Source organism: Miniopterus schreibersii (assembly GCF_964146895.1).
Source record: "Miniopterus schreibersii genome assembly, chromosome: 5".
In the NCBI taxonomy this organism is placed as follows: Eukaryota; Metazoa; Chordata; class Mammalia; order Chiroptera; family Miniopteridae; genus Miniopterus; species Miniopterus schreibersii.
This window is the reverse complement of record NC_138106.1, coordinates 38461049-38487265: the sequence shown is the minus strand read 5'-3', so window position 1 is coordinate 38487265 and position 26217 is coordinate 38461049. Positions and strand designations below refer to the sequence as shown.

The following is a 26217-nucleotide window of genomic DNA, read 5'->3' as shown; positions in this document are numbered from 1 at the left end:
CAGAGGCTGCAGTAATCCATCTATAAATAAGTATTAAAATATTCAGATTTCACAGGGACAGACATACATATTTCCTACGCTTCAGCTCTTGTGGAAAACAATCAACTCTTTTGGACCTCTCCTGGTTCTAAAGCTCCCAACACAGCCTTTTAAAACGGGGGCTGCATCAACCACAGCATTGTCAGCAATAGACACGAACTTCTTATTGACTTCTTTTGGGAAAGAGATCCCAAATATCCCAGAAAACATCCAGCAATCTTTCATAGCTCTGCTCCCTTCTCCATTATAAACCCAAATGTGGGCGATGGAGAGGTAGATTATTTGGGGGGATATCTTTATTGGAAAGTAACATGTGCAGAAATTTTGTGGGACCTTTAAGAACTCATCTGTAATTTAATGAGTCGCCTGAAGGGCTCTCATAGCCAAAGCTCAGAACAGCCTGACCTTTGAAATCTGTTTTTGGTCCAAACATTTTGGGTTAATTCTTGAGGAATCTGAAATATTATTTTCCCCTCACACCCCTTTTTTTAAGAGAGAGACATAAAAGAAACAAGAGTCTCCCTCATTCAGGGATGAGTAGGAGGGGAAAAAACCCCAACCAACATTTAAATAGGGAAACTGGCAGTTCTGAATAAACAAACCGAGGCCCACAGTGAAACGATTCTACACTGCATTTGTCTTCAAAAACATAAAGGAAGGAAGAAAGAAAGATTTCCCCTTTCTCCCCCTCCTCCCAACTCAGCTCGAAAGCTGCGGACTGTGCTGCGCGCGGCGCGTTGCGGTTGTAGCACAGTCTGTTCCGAATGCACGCAGGATCTGCGATTCTGGCGCGGCAGGCCTCTAGAACTCCCTCCGGCTGGTGTCTTAGAACACAGAAGGGATTTTTGACAACGACCTTGAAAAGAGACAGGAGAGGGGTTGGGGGGTGGGGGGAGAATCAAGACTTTAGGAAAAAGCAAAACACAAACAGGTATTTGGCTCACAGACTTCTGTAGAACACACGCGTACACCTACCGAAATACACACACGGTTTTTGCAGCAAGACATGTCCTAAGTCTACAAGAACAGAAAGAGTAAATCCACCACTTGCTGTTCTGGAAAGAAACAAACCCAAACAAAACAGATCCTTTGAACATGTCGCTGAAGTGCAGGAGAACCTCCTCTCAGCATTAAGTCCAAGGGGAAAAACAAAAATGCACCAAAAAAAAAAAAAAAAAATTAAGTGGGGGTTGGAATGGTTACACACGACCAAAAAACTCAGCTTCTTTCAGTAATAGCATCAGTATTAAAATAGAACATCTTCTTTAAAAAGCTTGAGAGATTAGGGAAACACACACACACACACACACACACACACACACACGCACACCCAAATCCAACCGATGCGGGATCCTACGATTTACGTAACACCACAAACTCGCAAAAGGCAAAAATCAGAAGCCAAAATCCGAAAGTCATCAAAATACAACCACCCCAAATCCCAAGCCATCACATCAACAAGGAAAATAAAAACTGTCCCAAATAAAAAATAAAGCAAATGAACCCACCGAAAACTGCTTGGCAAATATTTTTCTCGTGGTGCCTAATATTCTAGCTGCAAAGAGCTGTGGTGTTTGTTTTTTCTCTTACTCGCTTCTAACCCTACTGTATAGAACAGACTTTTTCCAACGGTTCGAATCTCTCGCTCCCTTTTGTGTAATTTAGCTCGAGGAGCTGAGTTTATGGGTAAGAGAGGAGGAATTAGCCCCAGACCCCAGGAAAGCAGAGCGCACTCCCCCTCTTATGTCACCGAATAGCAAATTAGTTCTCAGAATTCCAGAGGCCGAGCTTGCTCCAGCGAAGACGCCGACGTCACAGAGGGGGCGCCCACGTGACGGTGGAGGAGCGGGCCGTACCATCGCGCCGAGTCCGGGGAGGGAGGGCCGCTGTCCGCCCCCTCCGGCCCCGAGCCGGGACCTCCAAATCCGAGACGCCCAGCTCAGTACGACCTCCAAACAGGCCTAACGATGGAAAAAGAGTACGTCTTTGAGGGCTTTTTAGGGGCGAGGGGAGGCAAAAGCCCCGGCGAGCTGACACAGAGTCCTCCCCTGCCATGTAGCAGTGGTAAAGTCCGAAGCTCAAATTCCGAGAATTGAGCTCTGTTGATTCTTAGAACTGGGGTTCTTAGAAGTGGTGATGCAAGAAGTTTCTAGGAAAGGCCGGACACCAGGTGATTATTGCTGTTGCTGCCGCTGCCGCTGCCGCTGCCGCCGCCGCCGCTGTTGCCGCTGGTGCCGCTGCCGCCGCCGCTGCTCATGATCATTATTTTACCTTTTAATTCTTTTTTTCCGCTCTTGCCAAATGCTTTGGCTCCAAGTTTCCTATGTGTATCTGTTGATGTAAATGTATATATTTATTTATTCTAGCTGTCAGGTGTTAAAATAAATGCCGAAGCTTAGCCCCACGTCTTTCCCACTCTAGGATATAGATTTTTATGTATTTATTATTTGCTTCTGTTGTCTTTGAGTGAATCGGCGGGTTTGGGGCGGCTTTGGCCACCCTCCCTTGAGTTGTTTTGGTTTTTGAAAAGGAGGTGGAGGAGAGGAAGGAGGGGAGTTAGGGGGCGGCGGGAGCGGAGAGGACGAGACAGTGTTTGGGGGGTGATTCGGGCAAGTCTGGGGGCTGTCTGGCCCGAGGCGCGGGGAGGACGCGCGCTCGCGCCCGCTCGCTGTCTGCTGCCTGCTTGCGCGCGGCTGGTGATCTCGCTGGATTCTTGCGGCTGTGTTTTCTCCCTCCTCTGGCTTGCAGACTGCCTTCCCCGCTGCCCTCGCTCCTGCCTGCGCTTCCCCCTCTCTCCGCCTTTCACTCGCCTCTCCCTCCATCCCCTCTCCCGTCCTCTCCGTGACTCCGGGGGGCGAGAAGGGAGGCTGCCCGCTCGCCCGCCCCGCTGGCTCCCTTCCACCGGCCTCGGTCCTCTGGACTCGCTGCCTCCGAGCCGAGATTTTGGAGGAAAAATGCAAAAGAACTCCTCAGTGTTTTTGTGTTTTGTTTTTTTTTTATCCCCCTAAAATCCGAGTGAAGTATAGTTTCTCCTCTTTCCGAGCCGTGATCTTCCCACCGAGATGCGAGTGCTGTGGTGTCCCCTTCCCCTGTGTTTTGGGGGAGGCTTAGCTTTGCCTGGAGGCGGGGATGTTGAATACTTTGAAAATTATTCTTTCTTGGTTGCAGTCGAGGGAGTCGGGAACCCCGCGCGCTCCTTCTCAGCGCCCGAAGGAGAGGAGCTGATAGCGGGACAGGGGTTTGGGGGGCGGGTGGGAAAGGGGTGCGTGTTTGCACCTGCGGTGCTGTTCAGTGTGCGGGGACTCCGGGAACCTTCCCGGGACAGCCTAGCGGAGCAGGAAGGTGGCGGGATTTCTTGGCGGTCGCGGTGTTTGTATTTTGGGCGCTGCGTGACTCCGTGTTAGCTCCCAATGGCTGTTCCTCCTCGGTCCTAAATTTTATTTTATTTTCCCGTGGTGCAAGCTTTGTGAAATGACAGCGGCGGGCCGGAGAGGAGCCGACACGGGGCTGTAGATGACCGAGGTCCTTGCACTGGGCGAGGGGAAAAACCAAACCGCCCCAGCCCGCGTTCCTCCGCGCAGGACCCGGGAGGGGAGAAGGGCACTTTGTGGTCCCGGCCGGGCGACCCGGCGCGGGAGGAGGGGGCGCGGGCGCGCAGGGGAGACCTTCGTGAGTGGTTTTGCAAACACTGACGGTGAGGTTGGTTGGATTTGCAACCTGTGGCTCTCCTCGAGGGAGCGGGGCTGGGAGAAGGCGGCGGCGGCGGCGGCCCGGGGCGCGAGCTGGTGGGGAGCTGGAGCCTCGGAAGTCGACTGCTCCCGGGGACAGCTGGAGCGAGGGGCCACCCCGCTGCCGGCTGCGGTGACCGTGGCAAATGTCTTGAGAACTGTGGCTCGCGTTGCCTGTATGATGCTGTATTATTGGAGCTCTGGCGAAAAATGGAATTGGTGTTGCAATCATGAGTTTTAAAGCTCCCCCATGAAAAACAAGAACACAACTCAAAAGATTTTACAGAGAGTGAAAAAGACCCCTTTTATGTTGTATCCCTTCTCACAAGGGTCCTGACAGCTGAGCAGGGTGAATGACCCTAAACAGGGTGCTGGAAGTCCAGAGCTGTTACTGGGTCCCTGACTGACTGAGAGAGTTGGTCACTCCCCACCCCACCCCCCTACACACCAACCCAAATTAAATATTTTGTGGAGGTTGTTTTTTTTTTTTCCAGTCAGTTTATAGTTTTCCAGGAGAAAAAATTTGTAATGCCTTTTTTTTTTTTTTAAATAAGTAAAGTGAATATCAGTAGATGTGTTTTTTTGTTTTCTGTTGTTTGTTTTTTTTTTTACTGTCCAGAAAGAAAAAAGTGGGGCAGGAGAGAGGGAACCAGGGAAAGGGCTGTTTAGAAATACAGTTTGTGGCTCTGAGCGATGCCACCGGCTTCCTCTACAGAGACTGCCAGTTTCCCTTTTTCTTTACAAGGTGTGTGTGTGTGGTTTTAATAAATAACTTTAAAAATATAAGAGTAGGGGCATGATCCGTCAGGAGACAGGTATCTGTTTTGCTCACTATTTACTACCAAGAGCCTTTGGCACTGGAACAGAACCTCGTAAATCTGCAGCCCAAGTTGAAGTTCATCTGGCCCTAGTCCACACGCTATTCCTGGAGGTAGCAAACATGAGCTCAAAGGAATGAGGTGAAATCACATTCTCGCTTTAAAATATATACTGTGTTTTTTTGTTTGGTTGGGTTTTTTTGTGTTTTTTTTTTTTTAAAGGAGAAAAGGTATTTGTCTGGGGGGTGGGAGGAGGAAATGGAAAGAGAGCACCAGGAGATGGCATTCTCTTGCTAAAATGACTGCAGTTGAGTCTTCAGGCCAAAATAGAAACCTGTAGATGGGAAATATTCCCCCTCCCCCCATTTATAAATAGAAGTTTCCAATATCCTACTATTTGGAAGACTTTCTAATACTACAGGCCCAAGCATTGGCTGATTTTAAGGGTCTGTTGAGTGACAATAAGGTTAGAAGCTGTTGTGAAAGCTAGGAAACTTAAAGGAGAAAGCAGCCAGAGGAAGCGGGAATTCTCCAATCGGGCTTTTCCTCCGTGCTCAGTTTGGAAAGGTTTTACCCTATGCTTTCTTGAAAAGACCTTCCAGTTCATTCTGGGTTTGGTGGACATGGGTGGGACTCTAAACTCTTAAGCTGCCGTTTGCTGAGCCTTGAAGAGTTCCAGTTATTGGTTGAGTAAATGTTAGCCATGACTAGATGTCAAAATCCTTCCTTCCCTCTCTCCCCTGCCCGGTAGCCACACTCACAACCCACTTCGTTATGAAAAACTTTAAGATTTAGAGGAGGTGGTGCAGCAGCGCCACCCCTCGGTGAGTGGAACTCTATGTGCACAAGTCGAACAATTTGAAAAATATTGTGAAATGACCTTATGAGGAATTTATTTTTTTGCCTTTAGCAAGAGGAGATAAAACTAACTTTTTTAAAAAGGATTTTGCAGTTGTTCTTTCAAATGGGAAGGGGAAACATTGCTTTTCAGCTAGGATAGTGTCATATAATAGGCAACGTAGTTCCAATAAGAGTGTGGCTGTGTGTGTGTGTGTGTGTGTGTGTGTGCGCGCGCGCGCGCGCGCGTCCCCGCTGGAGCCAGACAGAGGGGAAGGTTGCTTAGTTGGCTTTAAGTAATCGAGTTTTCCAGGAGGAGGTAGCCCCCCTTCCCTTTTGGACTTCTCAGAGCACCTGAATTCTGCTACCTGTCTGACCATGAGAAAACAAGGAATGTTTTAATGTAAAAATCCATAGTACCTGGAAGCCCTGTGGTTTTGGGGGCGGTAATGGTGGCGTATGTGGGGGGTGGATGCAGGAGTGAGGTTAAGGGATTGCGCGGGGCGTGGATTCAGGAGTGAGGTTAAGGGATTACGCGGGGCGATGGTTGACTGATCTGTAACTGGCTTTGGAGACCCGTGGGAATCAAAGTTAGGGTGGCGCGTGCCGGTTTCCTGCACTGCGCAACAAGTGGGAACGCCGCAGTAGTGATCCCAGCGAGGGTGCTGTGTTGTGGCAAAGCTGGCCGGTTTCTCTTCTCCTCCCTGGAAGCCAGAAAAGGCTTCTCCCAGCCCTCTCCGACTCCCGGCCTGAGACCAGCGGCCCCATCAAAAGACCAAACTCGTCCCCTCTTCCCCCACTCCCGGCTTTTTGGAGAGCAGTTAAGCCTGGGTGGGACCCCGCCCTTGGCCTCCAGGGACCCCTTTCTTTCTGGGGATCAGGAGTTTATTCTCGACTTTCTTTGCTGGTCGACCAGTGTTTGGCTGGGAGCTCTGCTAAATGCCGTCGAGTGCCATTCTATTCTGTTTTTTGAAGGCAAGTGCACCCTTTCTTTCCCTTTTCAATACATTCAGCCTTTCAGATTGGAAAAATCAAAGTATGCTACAGGAACTCGGCTCCAGATAATGTGTTGTGGTTGCTAGAGGCGTGAGCATCGCGAAGAACGGAATTACATCTAGTAAATTAAATGTTTTCCAGCTTTGCCTATGAAGGCAACCCCCTCCCCCTAACAGACAAAAAGAAAAAAAAAGGTTGGGGGTAGTCGGGTGTGGAAGGTTGTGGCCGCGCGGTGATTTTCCTACGCACTGAGTCTGCCACCTAGTGATAGGTCTTGGCTGAGATCCCTGCCTTGGGCGGTGGGTTCTCCGAGTCACCTCAGGTCTCCAAGTATCCTCCTGACCAGGCGCTAGGACTGACAGGGAGGACACCTTCCAATGAGGCTGGCATCCAACATCCAAAGTTTTGGTAAGGTGGATGAAAATTAGAAAACCTCCGGATACTTCTCCGATCCACGGTTGCTTAGTGATGGGCATCTGCCTCCAAGAAAAGAACCATAAAATAACTCGTTTTGATCACACTATTTCCCTATTGCTGTGGCCTAAGGGGGGGGGGGGGGTCGGTAGTGGAGGGATGCCATGGAGGCTCTAAGACATACAACTCTTTACAGTTGAGGAAGCAGGCCTGATGAGGGGGCCTGTTAGGCCTGTTAGCCTGCTTATGGTGACAGATAGTGACTTAGTCCAGGCCAGACTTTAAGCTTCTGAATTTCCAGGATAGTGACTGAAATTCAAAGGCAAGTTTGCCTCCCCTCGAGGTATCTAAAAGAAGGAACAGCAGTCAGAGAGAGCCGTGATTCCAACCTCTTAGGTCACTGTAGTTGGAAACTTCTCCAGCTGTTTTGGAGGAATTGGTTTACAAAGTATGGCCTAAGATTTTCAGTAACTAACATGAAAAGCCTACAGTTGTGCTGAGGGGTGGGGGGTGGGGGTGTCTCAGATTTTGGGGGAGGGGGGCGTGTGTTAGGGAGTGATTAAGGCCCAGTCCCTAGACATGTAGAGATGCATCTTGCTGCACCTGAGGCTCCCATTTGGATCCTGAAATCCCTCTCTATCCCCTTCTTTCTAAACTTTGCTAAGTGGCTTGGAGAGAAATCAGTTGTGTGGGTGGGTCATACGGACCGGCAGAGAGTAATCCTCATAGAATTTGTGCCACAACCGCTTCAGAGCAAACTTTTCTTTCTGGGAGCTAAGAACTTAAGGTAGCAAACGTGCGTCGGTGTCCTGGCGGCCCCTAGCGACGGCCGCACGCACACCCGCCGGAGACGCCGCCGTCTGGGCAGCCCGGGTCCGCCCGAGTCGAGTTCAGCCTCTCCCACTGCTGGGAGCTGTTGGAGGCCGCGCCGGAGAAACGCGCCTCTGTTCGGGTTGGAAACGAATCTGGGGATGTGTTTGAAGAGCGGTCAATTTTGACTCATCGCTTTCCAAGGACAGTTAGTACCTTCCATCTTCATTAACGTGAATAAAGACCTTGGCTGACTTCTGTCCAGATCGGATTTTTAAAGGCATTGTTTGCTTGGGAAGATCATGCCGCTTCCCTCCCCCGCCAGACTTTTTTGCAAAGGCCGAGCGGGTCCAGCTAGGATGGCCGAGATATCTTTGCTCGGGGACGTGGTTTGTTGGCATTGTCTGCCGGACCTTTCTGGAAGGCTGTCGCAAGCTGGGAGTATAGGGAGCGTCCCTTCTGCAGCTCCTCTTCAGATCTTGCTGATAAAACACATCCCTCTATTTTATTGCGTTTCCTAGAAGCTTGCTGGCTTGAAAGAGCGCTGTTGTCAGAAACGTGGTAGAAATGGAAGTCCGGACATAATGTCCCTGAACACCTCGGTGACTGCTGTGGCCACCGCGTTATCAAATTGGCATTCATCTACTGTCGGCTCCCCACCCTCTCGCCCTCCATCGAAGAGATGGAAGAGAGTCCCCCACAGAACAACAACTCTGCAGTTTGACCCCACCCCCTACTGAGGGACCCACGTGGCTGGGCCCGAGCAGTTCCTTAGTTGAGATGCTGCCAAGGGAGCGCTCCTCGGGCAGCAACCATGATGCAGGTTTCACTGCGGCAGCTCCAGCCTAATTAAAACTCCTCGTCTCAGTCCCTAAATAGTGCTTTACACTTCCACATTCTCCTTTAGATTTCTCAACGAGTTATTGGAATTTATTAGATTACCAATAATCCAAGGGCCGGCCGGGATTGGGCGGGGCGTGGCGGGTGAGGGGTGGGGTGGAGGACCGAGTTCTCCAAATCCCGAGACTGTCGAAACTAGGTCAATGGGAAGGAAGGAGGGGCGGGACGGCTCGGGCTGCGGGTATCCAGCCTCGGGGGGAGGGCTCCCTCTAGTGTCAAGTAGCGGCGAAGCGTGAGTTTGAGCTCCCGGAACCACGAGACTCCTCATTTACAATAAGTGCATTTACTTAATTTTAACTTCCCTTCCTGGATCCTCACCCCATCCTATATTAAATTTCAGCCTTCGCTTTCAACATTATTGCACCGGGCGAAGGAATGAGAAAGCCTCCAAGTAGGAGGCCGAAGAGGCCCGGTCCTTACGAACCGCCTTTGACGCAGCCGCCGCCGCTGATGGGTTGCGGGACGCAGCGCGTCGCCAAAGCCAGTTTTAAGACCCAGCTGCGGCCTTAAAGGCTGCGTCTTTCGCACCCCGGGTTCCCCAGTCCCCGCCCCCGCAAGCGCCTCTTGGAGCCCGCTACTGAGATCATTAGGAGATGGCGCCCAGGGGTTATGATTCCGAAGAAGGCCGCGGGAAGGCCGAGCAACCTTGGAGCGCGCCCGGGCGCGCGGTGGGGTCAGCATCCGGGCCTCTGCTGAATCCTGCCCGTGTTTCTACGGGGCTTCGGAGAAATCGAATTCGGAAAAAACGAAACCTGGCCAGGTTTGGCCTGGCAGCTCCTGTGCTAAAGGCGTTGGGCGGAAACCCAGCCGAGCTGTGTTCCCCTCCTTGCCAACGTAGGCGGAAGGGGCTTTCGCTTTAGTTTTTCTCCAACTCCGCTGGCTGGGGCGCGTGGAATGGAGACCCCGAGACCTGGGGACTCCATCTCTTAAACCTAACTGCCCTCTTAAAAAGGGAGTTGGGGGCCAAGCGAAAAGAGAGGGGGGGGGGAAAAAAAAGATGCCCCAGGCAAATAAACGCCGGAGTTTGGCAACTTGAAGTCATGAAATGAGCCTGGGATTGGATCGGAGATCCTGGGTTCTGGAGCGGCTCTGCTGCGAACTTGCCTGCCTCTCCCCATTTATAAAACTGTTGTGGGGGAAGGGCTGCCCCAGGCGAGCTGTAAGAGTCCCCGGGTCCCGCGCCGCCGAGGGATTTAGGGGAAAGTGCGCCGTATTCCCCGCGAGCGCGCCGGGGCGCCCCCCCGCCCCCCGCAGCCGCCCCCTCGCGGGGTGAATCCCCGGGCCGGCGCCGCGCGGGCAGCGATCCCGGCGGCCGCGGGGCCGGCAGCTTCCTGGAAAGTTACTTCTCGCTGGAGCCGGCGACGGGCAGGGTGTTCTGTGAAATCCGCTGAGCCGAGATCGACGGCGTTCCGGGAATGAGAGGGCTGTGCCGTTCCCCTCACTGCTCCCTGCCTTGACGGCGTAACAGGAAAAAAAAAAAAGGCACACACAATGTTAGTTCCCGAGGCGCACGAAAAGTTTTATCTGAATGCCACCCAATTAAGGGCTTCCACGGTAGTGCCCGGGGGCCTCCGCGGAGCCTGCGGGCGCTTGGAAGCGGATGGGCGGCGGCGGTGGCACAACGCCCCCGGGTGGGCAGGCGCGGGCGGACAGGTACGGCGCGGTGGGGTGGGCGAATCTGGGCGCTCGGGCTCGCGGGGCTGGGTGCGCGCGGGGTGAGCGAGCGAGGGGGCGGCCGTGCGGCCGAGCGGCGGAGGGAGAAGGACGGGTCTCGGTGTTGGCTCGCTCGCGCCCGGGACCTCGCTTCTTGCGCTCCTCGCATCTCCTTTGGTCTCTGTCATTTCTGCCGGCTTCTTTTCTTTCTCTTTTTGTGAGGGGGGCACCCTCGTTTTTCTTCTCCAAATCCTTTCAAGGGCCTGCCTTCTCCTGAAGGTGCCTACGTTTAAAGTACCAAAGGAGAAGAAAGTGTTGGGGTGGTGGGAGACAACCTGCAACTCTCACTGGGTGGTTTTTTTAACTCTCACTTGGTAGTTGCTGTGGCTAGGGCGAGGTTGGGTCCGGGAGAGTCCAGGTCCGGGCCCTCTCAGTTGTCAGTTTCTCCTGGACAGCTCTGCTCTCCTGGTTGTTTTTGTGGAATGAGGCTTGTGCGTGGCACTGGTGAGCTGTCTGAAGCTAACAGACAGGTTTGTCCAGGGCTTGATGGTGATTAGTTTTGAGATGTTGGACAAGGCTTATCCCCTGGAGCCTCAGTGTCCTCCCCAGTAAATCAGGGCTGTTATGAGGATCAGATACAATAATGGACTGGAAAGAGCTGAGTGGTTTGTAAAAAACAAACCAAGTGCTAGTGGTCCCTCCACACCTGCAGCATCTAGAGGGAAGTCTGTCGCCCACACCCACCATAACCCACATAGTCACTAATTGTGGGGCCTCCTGAAACAGAACTATGTAGGAAGGAGTGGACTTAATAAGGACGTGGACCTTAGTGTATGTGCATTTGGCCAGCCCAGGCAGAGGTTTAGGGTGAACAGTGCCCAGCCCAGAGTATGGCTGATAGTAGACCCAGGGGAATTGTTTTGTTTCAGTCCAAATCTGGAGTGAGTCATTGCCAAGTGTCAAGGTGAAACGGCAAATCTGGGCTTCCTGTGGTTCCAAAAGTGTGTGACTGGAAATCCACAGGCGGGCTGGTGGTTGAAGGTATTCCCGAAGTGTTTAGGGATCTCTTCCCTGGGGGAAGAGGAAAGTGTTTATAAATAAACCTCACATGCGCCTTCAGCATTCTTTTTCAGAGGAGACAAATTGTTGAACTATGGTTAGGACCAATTTAGTGCATCTCTCTTTGCCCATTTTCAGTTAGAATTGGGGAGAGGAGGAAATAGGTTCTTTTGTCTTTTTCTGTCCTCTCCCTTCCCCCATTTTCTCCCCACTATCCCCACTCACTCACATGCACACCTAACCTTGAAGCCGATGAGATTGAGTGACTGGCACTTGGGACCACAGAGAAATGTCAGAGTTTTTGGTTACAGACTCAAGGAAACCTCTCATTTTAGTGCTCATTTGGTAAGACTCAGCAGCCTGGAATGGGGGCAAAGTGTTTGTGTGGGGGAAGAAACTTAAAAACGAGATTCACCCACGTCAGGGTGCTGTCTTGCATGTTCTGCAGCACGTAGGCTGATTTGGAAAGGGGTCAGGAATTTGAGCCAGAAGACCTAGGGCTGGGCTACTCACCATCTGTGTGGCGTAACTGGACCTCCCTGGCCTCAGGCCCCTTTACCTGGAAAATAACTCTAAGGCCTAGGCTTTTTTAAAAAAGGGGGTGGGGAAGAGGGCTAAGATATGATTTTTTGTTCTTCAGCCCATATATAGTGATAAACGAGAGTCTTCCACCTGTACTTTAAAATAATTTTGTTTTAGAGAAACCAATTTGAAGAAGGTACTTATTTCATGAGTGCTCCGGGGCCAGTTCTCAGCTAAACCACACAATTAAATCTTTCACCAGCAGGGGGAAGCACAAACTTGGAAGATTGTGGCACTATATCTGGTCTTAGACTCAGGAGGGAAGGGAGAGGAAACTTCTAAACAGAAGGCAAAGATTCTTAAGAAAAGCATAGATATGCCATCTCAGGTTGTATTCTGCAGGTTCTGATTCAGAGTTTCAGACAGGAAGTACTGCCTGGCTGTTTGTCCTGGGCAAGCCACTTGAACCTGGGTCTCAGTTTTGTCACCAGTGAAGTTGGGATAAAGATATTGACTGTGTTGGCCTTGTGGAATCATTCTAAAACTTGAAAGATAATATTTTAGCAGGTTTTGAAAAGCATCCAAAGTTTTTAGGTCTCATTAATATTGAATTTTTTCTTTCTTCAAAATTTTTCTTTCCCATAAATTCAATGGCTTTGGGGTGGTGTACATTTTTTACATTCAGAAAAGAAACATGTGTATACATATATGTAATTAATGTGTGTAATGTATCCCCAGTACTCAGGATATAAACATTATTGCATGGCTTCGGGTGCCTGTTGTTTTCATAAGAGCAGAGCTGGAAAAATGTTTCCTAGCTTATGGTAAAACCGCACCAGCTGGCAGGCTGCAGCTATCAAAGTAAAACTAAACACGTGTGTCCTAAAATAAGACTATAGTGGACAATCTAACATTCATTAAATCAATTTCTGTTTGTTTTTTTTTCTCTTCCCTGCAGGTTTTAAGCAAAATTTTGGACTGTGAATCAAGGCATTGGGTAAGTAAATTGAATTATATCCTTTAAAATTTTGTGGAAAAACTGTTTCTTTTGAATTTCCCAATGCATATGTTTCTGTGAACTTTGCCACTTTCATTAGATGAGATAGAGGATAGCCGATTCCCTCTCCATCACTCCCAGCCTTATCCTTTATTAGCTCTCACCCTCTACTCCTGCGTTAGACTACCTCAACATGTTGTGATCATCCACTCCCATGCTTATTTCTTAGTTCACATTAAGTTAGCCACCTACTGTGCACCAGCAATGTGCTCGATGCTCAAGGTATACTGAGGTAATTCTAAAGGCTAATAGAAGAGAAATGAGTTATTGATGAGAATAGCTATAATTTTTAAGAACCTAGACTATGGATCAGGCACATCTAATTTTTACAACCACATAGGTATTACTACTCTCATTTTGGGAAACCAAAGCCCAGAAACATTGAGCAATCTGCTCCAAGTCACACAGCTAAAAAAAAAAAAAAAAAAAAAAAGGTAAAGCTAGCATGACCAACCTTCAAAGCCTGGCTTCTCTCCCCTGTTACACCCTCACTACCTCTCAGTGCTGGCAGAGTATTTGGTACGTGGGAAAAACACTCAACAATATTCATTCCCTTCCCCTTTTCTTTAAAGGGTTTTCTATTCTGACTTATTGGATACAAATTATTCTCCCCATTTTACAGATGTGAACAATAGTTCCCAGAGATGAGCCATAAATTGTTTAAAGACCAAACATAAGGGACTTCAGTTTGCATTCCATATGTTAGCAGGCTGAGTGACCTGCTCTCACTCTCCTGGTAAGCAAGAAACAGTCTGGAGAACTAACAGGATTTGGACCCCTTTTAGCAGGTGAAGACAAGATGGCCTCGCCGGCTGACAGCTGTATCCAGTTCACCCGCCATGCCAGTGATGTTCTTCTCAACCTTAATCGCCTTCGGAGCCGTGACATCTTGACTGATGTTGTCATAGTGGTGAGCCGTGAGCAGTTTAGAGCCCATAAGACAGTCCTCATGGCCTGCAGGTGAGGGTCTGGAAGGGAAAGGTGGATGGATACAGAGGGAGCGATGCTGCTGGCTGCCAACCAGGCAGAACATGTGGGCTTTTTGCTTTGTTTGGGATCATGTCTCATTTGTGTCTAGCTCTCCAGCATATGACCTGACTGAGTAGCCTCTCAGAAAGGGAAAGAACGCATACCTTTCGAGAAGTTTCTGTTCTGTGGGAATACAGGGAGAGATCAGATACTGTCTAAAGAAAGGATGCATTTGGCACAAATATGGAGAATAACTTCAGTTCACACATGGAAAAAATGAAAAGTGAAAGAGATTTTTAAAATATGTTAAGCAAGTTAATTTGAAATCTTTTCTCTTTTATTCCATAATTGTATTTATTTTATACTGCGGCTGTATTTCCATGGGTAAGTTAGTGAAAGTGAGACAGCTATGTCTTCATATTTGTCAAGGATTTCAAGTGTTCAGAGCAATTTTATATTACGTCATCTCCCTGGATCTTCACAGTGGCCTGTATTATGGATGGCATGATTGCCTCCGTTTTATAGGCGATAAAACAGGGACACTCACGGGTGAACTGATGTAGAGTCAGGGATCTCAGCTGCTAGTAGAGATCCACAATGAGCACGTTTTGTTTTTAATAGTGGAGAGAACAGGTTTCTAGAGATACAAAAATAATAGTTAATGGTAACTGAGTGTTTACTATGTGTCAGCATCATTCTCTACCCTTTACATGTTCATTCTTGCCACAGCCCTGCAAGGTAGACACTATCGTTTCTGCTTTGCATATAAGGAAACCAAGGTGCAGAGAAGTTAAGTATCTTACCCAAGGTTGTGTTGCTTCTTACTGGGTGAAGTGGGGCTCACTTCTGGTAACACACTCAGAAAGAGTAGACTTGAGATGGCAGCCCAGGATTCTGGCTTCCAAGTGCTCTTTCCTCTGCCAGACAGCACAGTACTCGGAGGCATGGCTTGAAGTTGGACTTGGATCTTCTAGGAATATTGAATTTGTGATAGTCTATGGGGCTTTTAGAAAAAAATCAGTAGACTGTAGATGTAGGCATCATTTGATTTATTTGTCATCATTACCAAGTTGTGTTTTTTAAAAAAAAAATACAATTAGAGTTTTAAAATAAGAATAAAGCGATGGAACAAGGGAAAAGCTTATCCCAAAGATATAGACTAAAAATAGTGACTGCAAATGAGTGTTAATTGTAACTCTGGTCATCTGTACAGTTATAACACTAAAAGGAAAACAAGTTCTGGGGCCTTGAGAGAATCACTTAACCTCTCTGATCTTAGTTTCCTCATTTGTAAAGAGGGAGAACGATAGTATCTACCTGGCAAGGTTGTGAGGAAGTGATGATAATATATGAAAAGTGCTTAATGACTCACTGGCACTTAGTAAGCACTTCGTAAATGGCACTATTATTAATTGCCGTGGAAGTTTTGGAGCTAGGGCCTGGGGGGAGGAGCTGCACGTGATGCTGACAGTAATTGATGACAGAGTCTACATGTCTGCTATAGTGAGACATTTGTTTGTTTTACAGTGGCCTGTTCTACAGCATCTTCACAGACCAGTTGAAATGCAACCTTAGTGTGATCAATTTGGATCCTGAAATCAACCCCGAGGGGTTCTGTATCCTCCTGGACTTCATGTACACATCTCGGCTCAATCTGCGGGAGGGCAACATTATGGCCGTGATGGCCACAGCTATGTACCTGCAGATGGAGCATGTCGTGGACACTTGCCGAAAGTTTATCAAGGCCAGGTGAGCTGCCACCAGTTGGAAGCCTTGGAAATGAGAGAGATCAGAAGGGATCAGAAACCCTTCACAATGCATGCATACAGAAATAGTAATCCTCTGTAATGTGCCATAACCTATGTTTCCACTATTTTTACACCCTTCTGCCCTTATGAACTCTTCTGCTCTAGGCTGACTTGACTCCTTACTGCTATCCACATCTGCCTTGTACACCCTCACCTCTTGGCTTTTTCCCATTTGCTTAACATGCCCTTTCCACCCACCCATCCTACAAGGCCAAGATTGGATGCCAGCTCCTCTGTAGATGTTTTTAGGATTATCACTCAGCTCTTTCTTCAGCTCTTCCTCTGTGTTCCAAAGCCTTTTGTCTCTCCATTAGGTTTTTCTTTTATTTTAGCTAAGTCCCTAGCCAAGGGCTGGGAAGACATGACCGCTATTTAAAGGTGAGAAATCTGAGAGCCAAAGAAGTGAGAAGCTTTGTTTAGAACCATTTGATTCACTGCTCTGGAGTGATTGCAACCCTTCTCAAACAGAAGGGTTTCCAGCCTCTGTTTGAATGCCGCCAGAAGCCAGGAACTCAGTGTTCCCAGAGCCACGCAGTCTACCTTGGACAGTCAGAAAGCTCCTCTTTATGGCGAGTTGAAATGGCTCCCTTAACCTTCATTCATTGCTGCAGTTCTGTCAACTATGATCATGTTTGAGCTGGCCTATTTTTCGCCCACATAATGTCCCTTCAAGTATACACAGCTAGAGCTCTTTGTCTCATGTGGGTGATGATGGTGGCAAGATCGTCAGTGCCATCATGTCTGAGTACTTTCTCTAGGTCAGGCCCTGTGCTTGGAGTGGTTAAATAACTTGCTCCCAGGTCACATAGCTGCTAAGTGCCTCAGCTGGGATTGGAAACCAGGTCTGACTGCTTCAGTGAGGGCTTCCTGCCCAGGCAGTCCTGCCTGTTCCCCAAAGCACACTTCCCCATGACTCAAGTCCTTTCCTCAACAGGGCACCAGTTTGTCTATGACCTTCTGCACATGTGACACCAGGATTGTGTAAATACTTTCCTCCCTGAGCCTCAGTTTCCATGTATATAAAATGGAGATAATAATACCTGCCTTCCCTTCCTTGCAGGATTTTGCCTGGGTGAAATGAGATAAGGGCTCTGAAAGCTTTACATTCTATAATAATCTGAAGAATTACAGATTCATACACCTACATACCTATGTGACTTAAACATATAAGATCGTGTGTAAACGCATAGATTGTGTGGGTAACTCTTTTCTCCAGGCCTTATTTCCCCAACTGTGGGCTAGATTGCTAGACTTCAAGCATAAATGCCTTGTAATGGCAAAGATTCCCTACTCCGGAGCCACATTTCCTATGTCTAGCTGACCCAAGCACAACTGTGGTTACATAGACCAGTGCCAGTTGGAAGGTCGTCTATTTAATAGTTCTAATTTGAAGGTCGGTGTCTTCTCTTTTGCCCTCCTGCAGTGAAGCAGAGATGGTTCCTGCCATCAAGCCTCCCCGTGAAGATTTCCTGAACAGCCGGATGCTGATGCCCCAAGATATCATGGCCTATCGGGGTCGTGAGGTGGTAGAGAACAACTTGCCGCTGAGGAACCCCCCTGGGTGTGAGAGCAGAGCCTTTGCCCCCAGCCTGTACAGCGGCCTGTCCACACCGCCAGCCTCTTATCCAGTGTACAGCCACCTCCCCGTCAGCAGCTTCCTCTTCTCCGATGAGGAGCTGCGGGATGCCCGGATGCCTGTGGCCAACCCCTTCCCCAAGGAGCGGGCCCTCCCCTGCGATAGTGCCAGGCCAATCCCTGGGGAGTACAGCCGGCTGGCCATGGAGATATCCCCCAGTGTGTGCCACAGCAACATCTACTCACCCAAGGAGGCGGCCCCGGAGGAGGCACGAAGTGACATGCACTACAGTGTGGCCGAGGGCCCTAAGCCAGCTGCCCCCTCAGCCCGGAATGCCCCATACTTCCCCTGTGACAAAGCTGGCAAGGAGGAAGAGAGACCCTCCTCGGAGGATGAGATTGCCCTGCATTTCGAGCCCCCCAATGCACCCCTAAACCGGAAGGGTCTGGTTAGTCCACAGAGCCCCCAGAAGTCTGACTGCCAGCCCAACTCGCCCACGGAGTCCTGTAGCAGCAAGAATGCCTGCATCCTTCAGACCTCTGGCTCCCCTCCAGCCAAGAGCCCCACCGACCCCAAAGCCTGCAACTGGAAGAAATATAAGTTTATCGTGCTTAACAGCCTCAACCAGAATGCCAAACCAGAGGGCTCCGAGCAGGCCGAGCTGGGCCGCCTTTCCCCTCGAGCCTATGCTGCCCCACCAGCCTGCCAGCCACCCATGGAGCCTGAGAACCTTGACCTCCAGTCCCCAACTAAGCTCAGCACCAATGGGGAGGACTCCACTATCCCACAGGCCAGCCGGCTCAATAACATCGTCAACAGGTGATTTCAGAGGCAGTCCAGGCCTGTGGTCAGGGGTCACTTCTGAGGGATACAGGGGCTGTGTTCTTTTCTTGCTTGAAATGCTGAGCATAGTAGAGGTGTGGGTTAAGTGTCTAATGATTGAATTAGCCTAGTAAGGAAGGACATTAAACATCAGTATCTTTTTTCATAGCAAGCAAGAGAATTCCCCTCTCTGTATTGTGGGGAAGAAACTAGGTTAGGGAGTGGGGCCTGGCGGAGGGCTCCATTCTGCCCCAGTTGCTGAGGCTCTTTTCCTCTTGCCTACAGGTCCCTGACAGGCTCCCCCCGCAGCAGCAGTAGTGAGAGCCACTCACCCCTCTACCTGCACCCCCCCAAGTGCACGTCCTGCGGCTCTCAGTCCCCACAGCATGCGGAGATGTGCCTCCACACCGCCGGCCCCACGTTTCCTGAGGAGATGGGAGAGACCCAGTCTGAGTACTCAGACTCCAGCTGTGGTGAGTCCCTTCCCCTCCTCCCCTGGCCAGGGAGAAGGCAGGCCCCTGCTTCTGCTCTATGGGGTTTGTCTTCCGTTCTATTTATGCTTTTGTCACTGATTGGGAGAAATTCCTGATTGGAAGTTCATTGACACCAGCTGATCACTCCACTCTTGCCCCCTTAGGGAACTAGGCTGACCAAAGCAGGGGGTGGGGTGTTAGAGTTAATCTGCAGTAACAGAGAGTAATCAAACAGACTTTCAGTTTCATTCCAGAAAAAGAAGCTTGTGGGGCTGGCTGTAACTCTCAGCACATTCTCAGCCCCTCTGGGCCCAAACTTCTGGGGCAGGATCCATGCTCATGTAGTGCACCTGCTAGCTTGTCCATTCCAGGGGGGGAGGCATCTGAACTGATTAATTCTCTGTCTCCCATGGGTCCTAGTGAGTCTCTAGAACAGAGTGGGTACTCAGTAAATGTTAGCTGAATTAGATTAGTTGAACTGAATTGTTAAACTGAAGTTTCTGGATAGTCTGTGTTTGACACCCCCAGTTTTTGCCAGATGAAAAAATCTGTGTCTTCCTGCAGCTCTGGCTGCAGTCATAAAGCCCAGAAATACCAACTCAGGGATGAGCCACCACGACATGTCATTTTCAGATTGTTACAACAAAAGAAAAAAAATAGTTACACTGAGAGGTTTGGCACAGGGTTGTGGACTGTAGTTGAGAGGGCAGGGACTGTCCCCACCTGGCCCCCTGGCCCTTTGCCTTTGTTCTGCACTCAAGTTCCTTCTCTCTGGGCCTCTGTTTCTACTTCCACCATCATCTTTGGTCTCCAATCTCACAGAAGTGTTTGGGAGACATGAAATGCAGATCAGTGCAAGGGTGACCGTGTTTGTCATTCACCTTCCCAGTGACTTCAAAGTATCATTGCATTTGATTATATCTTACATTCCTATGATGCTTTGTGTTATATCATGTGCTCCTATGAAGTAGGTAGGACAGGGGTTTATTATCCTGATTTTGGAGATAGAAACACAGACAGAGGCTCAGGGACGTGAAGGGTCTTGCCGAGGGAGTCTGTGAATGAATGCAAACAAAACTATGAACTGATAAGAAAAGTCAGTTCTCAGCCCTCTCCAGAAAAGGGAGAGTCCTGCTGAGCTTTCCTTAAGCTGGTGTAGTCCATATGGGTGCCTGCTGGTTTGAGCTTCCCTTCTGTACCTTAATATTCAAATTTCTCTCCTTTCTCCTCTGTGACTGAGACTCTAAATGCTAAGAAAAATGAAATCCCCACAAGCCCTTTGCTCTGGGCTCCCGTGTATGTTGGGTGGGCAGGGGCACTGGGGTAGCTGTGGAGGTGAGGGGCCTTGGAGCCCTACCTCCCCTCCTTGCGCTGATGTTGGTGTCCCCTCCCACCCTCTGACAGAGAATGGGGCCTTCTTCTGCAATGAGTGTGACTGCCGCTTCTCTGAGGAGGCCTCACTCAAGAGGCACATGCTGCAGACCCACAGTGACAAACCCTACAAGTGTGATCGCTGCCAGGCCTCCTTCCGCTACAAGGGCAACCTCGCCAGCCACAAGACCGTCCACACGGGTATGGCCCTGCCCCACCCCACCTGGGGTCACGAAAGGGAGAGGATTCAGAGAAAGCATCTGGGGGCTTGGTACCGGTGGGGTGAGGCAGAGAACAGGCCCCATCCTGGCCTGAATGAGGGCCCTGTTATGTCTTTGCTTGGTGACTGGTCCACTCCCTGTATCCTTTGTCTTTCTTCTGAGCTGCTCTGTCCTGCTTCTCTACTTTGCTGGAGTCAGGAGTGTTAATCCAACTGTTGAGCAGGAGAAACTAAGCTGAGAGACACAGAGTAGATTCGGCTTTTGTAAAGCCAGAAAAAAACCCAAAGGCCTCTTGATTTCCTCTAAGGGTTTATTCCTTATCAACTCACATTCCTTTACCAGGTAGCTTCTAATAACCTGATTGTTGTCCAAAGTTGACTCTCTCTTGGTATTTTAAATGGCTCCTTTATCCCAGAAACTTTCCATGAAGGAAGGCCCAGCCCTCTGTTGGTTTCCTCTGTCTGAGCATCTACTCCAACTCAGGCCCCGCCCCCCTTGCAAATGGAATCCAGCTGTAGTTGTCACAAGCGGAAAAGCATGTTTGTTCTAAAAGAGAGAAACTAGAGCAGCCTGATGGTATCTCCCTGCTGAGTGGGTTGACTATTGAACCCATCTTATCCAAGCGAAGAGCTAGAAAAGCCTTCCAAGGTGATCAAAATTCTCCCCTCGGGTTCCAGAGAGGGATACTGAGGCCCAGAGAAGGAGAGTGACTTTTCCAAGTCCCGCTGTTAGAGAAGAGAATCCTAATGACAAAGCTGGTACCAAGGCTTCCTGGAACCTCACTCTCTCCCTGCCCCACACCCACCTTGTTTCTACTCCTCCATGCTTTTGGGCTGTGATCAAGGGGTGCTGGTGTGTGTATAGCAGGGGCAGGCCGGGAGGCAGGCCCCCGGGTCCTCTCTTTGACATCTTACAAGGGATGGAAAGTCGAAGTGGCCCTGGGAAGGGCAGCTCGCTTTGAAATCCAGGAGCCAGGGACTATGGTAACCTTCACTGAATATAGCTATCCGTTCTTCTTCTCTTGGTAATAGGTGAGAAACCCTATCGTTGTAACATCTGTGGGGCCCAGTTCAACCGACCGGCAAACCTGAAAACCCACACTAGAATTCATTCTGGGGAGAAGCCCTACAAATGCGAAACCTGTGGAGCCAGATTTGTACAGGTGAGCAGGGGACGTTGGGAAAGGACCCCTCAACCTGTGCACGCGGCCCCCGAGGGGTGTGCAGCTCACCCCAGCAGAACCTCTCACACTTTGCTCTCTGCCCAGGTGGCCCATCTCCGCGCCCACGTGCTCATCCACACTGGCGAGAAGCCCTATCCGTGTGAAATCTGTGGCACCCGCTTCCGACACCTTCAGACTCTAAAGAGCCACCTGCGAATCCACACAGGAGAGAAACCTTACCATGTAAGGGAGCCTTTGTGGCTACTGCATGACCTGGGACGGATAGGAAGGTGGAGGGTGGGGCTGCAGAACTGTTTGTTCCAATCTCAAGCACGTGGTGGGATGATCACTGAACTGATGATCATAGGCCCGGATTTGGGCCTGATTTTCAAAGACACCCTGCTTGACTTTGGCCTGGGTCTCAGTTTTGCTCATCTTTAAAGTGGGGGTATTGGGCTTGGTGATCCAAGCCTTAGGAAAGAGGTCTGGATTGTGAATATATAGATGGCGGAGTCATTCATTCATTCATTCCACTAATGCTTACTGAGTGCTTACAACATGCCTCAGTACTGGGCTTGATGTCTGCTTAAGAGCTAAGGAGTTTGAGAAGGAGCAGCCAGCCACAGCAGTAGGAGGAGAACCTGGAGAATGTGGCGACATAAAATAAAACAGAGGAAAGGCCATTTCAAGAAGGAGCAGGTAGCCAGCAGACAGATGCCATGACCAGCCGTCGGAATCATGGTGTTCCAGAGCCGGCACTCTGCAAACTATGGCTTGTGGGCTCATTTTTTAACATTCTGTGAGCTAACAGTAGTTTTTATATACTTAAGTGTCTAAACAAATCAAAAGAACAATATTTTGTGATATATGAAAATTTTATAAAATTTAAATTTCAAAATCCATAACCAAAGTTTTATTGGGACACAGCCATGCTTACTTATTTACATATTGTCTGTGGCTACTTTCACAACACAGCAGCAGAGCTGAGTAGTTGTGTCAGAGAATGTAAAATATCCCACAAAGCTTAGAAGATTTACTGTCTGGCTCTTTACAGGAATAGTTTGCAGATCTCTGCGGTAGAGGGAAAGAGATATTGGCCAGGCAGCTGAGATATCCGGGTTCTTACTCTGACCTTGGGCAAGCCCTGAGCCTCTCATTGGAACACAGTTTTCTTTCTCTATAAAATGATGAAGATGCTGTAGATGAGCAGTTTTCAAATCGTGCTCTTTCAGCCACTGAGGTTCTGCTGCCCCGCCGGGCAGGACTGAGATTGCAGCCTCTTACCTTTCCAGTTTCCATTTAATTTGAAAAGAGAATCCCCTGGCTTACAAGTGTGGAAACCACTGGTGTGGATGATGCTGACTTTGATGAATTTATGGCATCACTGTAGGTAGTGATGCAAGATAGTTAACCAATGTCACAAATGTTAACAGCAAAATGGTTATTTTCATTGGTTTGTTTATCATTCCTTGAGTGAATATCTTTTTACTTGCTATTTGTCCTTGGGCATATTAGTTATCCTCTCAGTATCTTAGTTTCCTCACCTGTAACATGAGCCCATAAGAGAACCTATCGCATAGAGTTGTATTAAGTTAATGGATTTGCTAAAGTGTGCAGAGCAGGGCTTGGCACATAGTAAGAAGAGAATAAATATTTGCTATTAAAAGTTTTCTCTAGAAGTTTAGATGTCCAGGATGTCCAGATTAAGAGTGACCTGTTGTTAACATCTTACATTAGTATGATACCTTTGTCACAACTAATGAACATATACTTCTGTGTTATTATAAACTGAAGTCCATATTTTGTTTGGATTTTCTTACTTCTTACCTAAATTGTCCTTTTTATGTCCCAGGATTACATCCAGGTTACCCCACTTATTCATTTTATTTTTAAGTCACTTTCACAGTTAAAACTGTTACTATCCATTCATTGAATCAAAGCAAGAAACAGCTCTCTTTGGCGGTGCCTTGTTAGCTCACCCAAAGTGTACACACTAAGACAGAATATAACTGCACTTTTAAGGCGTATCTTAGACTCATTAATTTTCATGAATGCAGACTCTTGTAGTCCATTTGTCCAAATGTGTTCAGATTTAATGCATAACTGCCTAAGAGGTATATTCTGCTAGATACTAGGAAGATTATAAACTTTAGTAAGAAGTGGCTCCTGCCCTCAAAGCATTCCCCACCTAATAAGGCAAGGCTGGAAATCTTACAGAGGCTCAAAGAAAAGAGGGATTCTTTTCATGCTAGAGAGATTCAGGGAAGCCTTAATAATTAGGGGAGTTTGCATCTGAACTACATTTTAGGTAAGGCTTGAACTTGTGGGTTAAGTCAGATTCTGCTCAAGCAGAAAAAAGTATGAGCAACAGTTTGGAAAGCAGAAAAGGGCCATTTGCACAAAGGTTACCGATCCCTTAGCAGGAGCCCCAACTCAGAGGGGTGGATTCGGATGGGTTCTTAACCTGGCCATCAAGAAGGAAGAGCTGCCCCGATCGCTCCCAGGGAGAAGCTCCTTCTCTGGGTCTTTGGACAATGACATGTTTCTAGGGTTGATGACAGCTAACGGTTTGCCTCTGGTTTTCCTTCAGTGCGAGAAGTGTAACCTGCATTTCCGTCACAAAAGCCAGCTGCGTCTTCACTTGCGCCAGAAGCACGGTGCCATCACCAACACCAAGGTGCAATACCGCGTGTCGGCCACTGACCTGCCCCCGGAGCTCCCCAAAGCCTGCTGAAGCATGGAGTGTTGATGCTTTCCATCCGAGCCCCTTCTCAGAATCTACCCAAAGGATACTGTAACACTTTACAGCGTTCATCCCATGATGTAGTGCCTCTTTCATCCACTAGTGCAAATCATAGCTGGGCGTGGGGGGTGGGGGGAGGGGCGTGGGGACCGGGAGCCAAGGCCGCTCCCCTTCCCCCATTGCCATCCAACATTAAGAAAATAATATCGCTTCTTCTCCTATGTGTAAAGCGAACCGTGTCGGCAAAAGGAATCATTTTGTACATCAAAGTGGGGGAGTATGCAAAAGCTCTGACTTGACTTAGTCTGCAAAATGAGGAATGTATATGTTTTGTGGGAACAGATGTTTCTTTTGTATGTAAATGTGCTTTCTTTTAAAAGAAGAGACTTCAGTATGTTATCAAACAGAGGGCTTTAATTTTTTTAACCAAAGGTGAAGGAATATATGGCAGAGTTGTAAATATATAAATATATATATATGAATAAATATATATAAACCTAAAAAAGATATATTAAAAATATAAAATTGCGTTAAAGGCTCGATTTTGTATCTGCAGGCAGACACGGATCTGAGAATCTTTATTGAGAAAGAGCACTTAAGAGAATATTTTAAGTATTGCATCTGTATAAGTAAGAAAATATTTTGTCTAAAATGCCTCAGTGTATTTGTATTTTTTTGCAAGTGAAGGTTTACAATTTACAAAGTGTGTATTAAAAAAAAAAAGAACAAAAAAAGCTGCGGAAGGAAAAATGTGTAGTTTTGTTCTAGTTTCCGGTTTGTATATACCTATACAACGTGTTCTACGGTGCCTTTTTCATGGAAGTTTTCAACAATGGACGAGCACGCCATCCCGTTCTGAAGTGTAGGCAGACACAGGGACTTGAGGTCGTCACTAACTAAGCTCTCTTTGGGAATGTTCGTCTCATCCATCACATTCTGCGTCATGCTTGTTTTAGAACTACTCCGGAGACAGGGTTTGGCTGTGTCTAAACTGCATTACTGCATTGTAAAATATAGCTGTACAAATACAAGAATAAAATGTTGAAAAGTCGAGTCAGCTTGTTCAGGGGTCTTTCTTTGTGTTGGGATTGGGACTTGAATGGGTCCGGTTTCCTCTGCTTTTAACCTGATGGGAAGTGCTCATGGAGGGCAGTGGCTGCCAGCTGGGGGGTCTCGGAAAGGCTGAGGCTGGGGCTTTGGCTCCGGGCACCAGGATGGGCTGCAGACTCCAGAGCCTGGTCGTGAGAAGCTTTGGTGGGGGGTTTTGGATGGATCTCTCACCTCTATTTCTGGCTGGTTCTCTCCTCTTTCTGAGTTGTATTTTTCACCCCCCCACTCAGAGCTCTAAGCTGAGCTTTTAATGACTTCAGTTCTAGCCCTTCTGACACAGTGTATGTGAGTCCTTTCCTCCCCTGGGCTTTCGAGAATTTGTCCATTCTGCGACTCAAGAGGATTCGTTTTGCTTCCTGGCTTCATAAGCAATTTCTGCTTGAGTCCAGGGGATGGTATGAAGGCCTCTGGTCGCAGTCATACATTTCTCAGCCTTGGTGTCCTTTTGGTATCTGCCAAGTGGTTGACAAACATCTATAGACTTGGAAGCTTTATGAATGTCTACTAGCCAAGCAAACCTCCACGGCTGCAGGCATGTTCTTTGTCCAAAGAACCCTGTGGTGGAGGTCAGCCATCTCCTCCCGTGTGACAGGGGACAATCATTATCCTCTGTGTCCCCCTCCCAGCCTGCCCATGAGGGGATTGGATTATCTAGATCACTTATGATTCCACGATTCAGACATAAATTCAACCTAGCTTACTTTGGCACTTAGTTTTCTTTTACCTCAAAAAACCCCAAGGACCAAGTTTGATTGATGAGACCTAAGAACAGTGAGGACAAGTGTGGTCCTGGCCCCTGGCCCAGAGGAGAAAGTCCATACACCCCATTTCATTCCTACCTGGCCTTGGGGCAGGGACCTGAAGCAGAGCCTTCCCTGAGCCCTCGGGCCCCTGGCAGGAGGTGGCATCCCCTGGCAGTGCCTTTGCAGCAGGCTTTGAGCACGTGTTGGGAAGCTTACGGGAGCTGACCACCCAAAGCCCCAGAGAGAGCCTCAGAAAGTCACACCACCCTCTGCCAGCCACATGGCCTTCCAGCTCAGGTTTCCTTTGAAAACGACTTTAAAGGACTTGCCAGCTCGAGGCCTCAGCTCACCCTGCTCTTTGAAAAGGGAGAAAATGATCCCTCTGC

At 48.7% G+C, this 26217-nt stretch overlaps 1 protein-coding gene across 5 annotated transcripts; it reads left to right on the top strand.

Moving 5' to 3' along the window:
- The first annotated feature begins 2150 nt into the window (after positions 1–2150).
- Positions 2151–25024, top strand: BCL6 (BCL6 transcription repressor). Of its 5 annotated transcripts, none has more exons than XM_081137922.1 (10): positions 2151–2209; positions 12735–12773; positions 13619–13793; positions 15330–15551; positions 17034–18005; positions 18294–18481; positions 19886–20053; positions 21105–21235; positions 21341–21478; positions 23826–25024. In XM_081137922.1, the coding sequence occupies exons 3-10, from the start codon at positions 13633–13635 to the stop codon at positions 23967–23969; spliced, it is 2124 nt and encodes a 707-aa protein (XP_080994048.1). In that variant the 5' UTR covers positions 2151–2209; positions 12735–12773; positions 13619–13632; the 3' UTR covers positions 23970–25024. The 5 variants fall into 5 exon arrangements, with proteins under 5 accessions (XP_080994048.1, XP_080994051.1, XP_080994049.1 ...); XM_081137925.1 differs by having other exon boundaries at positions 2157–2209; positions 13622–13793; XM_081137923.1 differs by lacking the exon at positions 2151–2209 and adding an exon at positions 9794–10195.
- Positions 25025–26217: the final 1193 nt, after the last annotated feature.

Excerpts from the sequence above, each read along its gene's own strand:
- BCL6 (XM_081137922.1), top strand. The coding sequence starts at position 13,633 with ATGGCCTCGCCGGCTGACAGCTGTATCCAGTTCACCCGCCATGCCAGT. Across the intron at positions 18,482-19,885 it reads GTACTCAGACTCCAGCTGTG|AGAATGGGGCCTTCTTCTGC; the intron begins GTGAGTCCCTTC and ends ACCCTCTGACAG. Across the intron at positions 21,236-21,340 it reads GTGGAGCCAGATTTGTACAG|GTGGCCCATCTCCGCGCCCA; the intron begins GTGAGCAGGGGA and ends CTCTCTGCCCAG.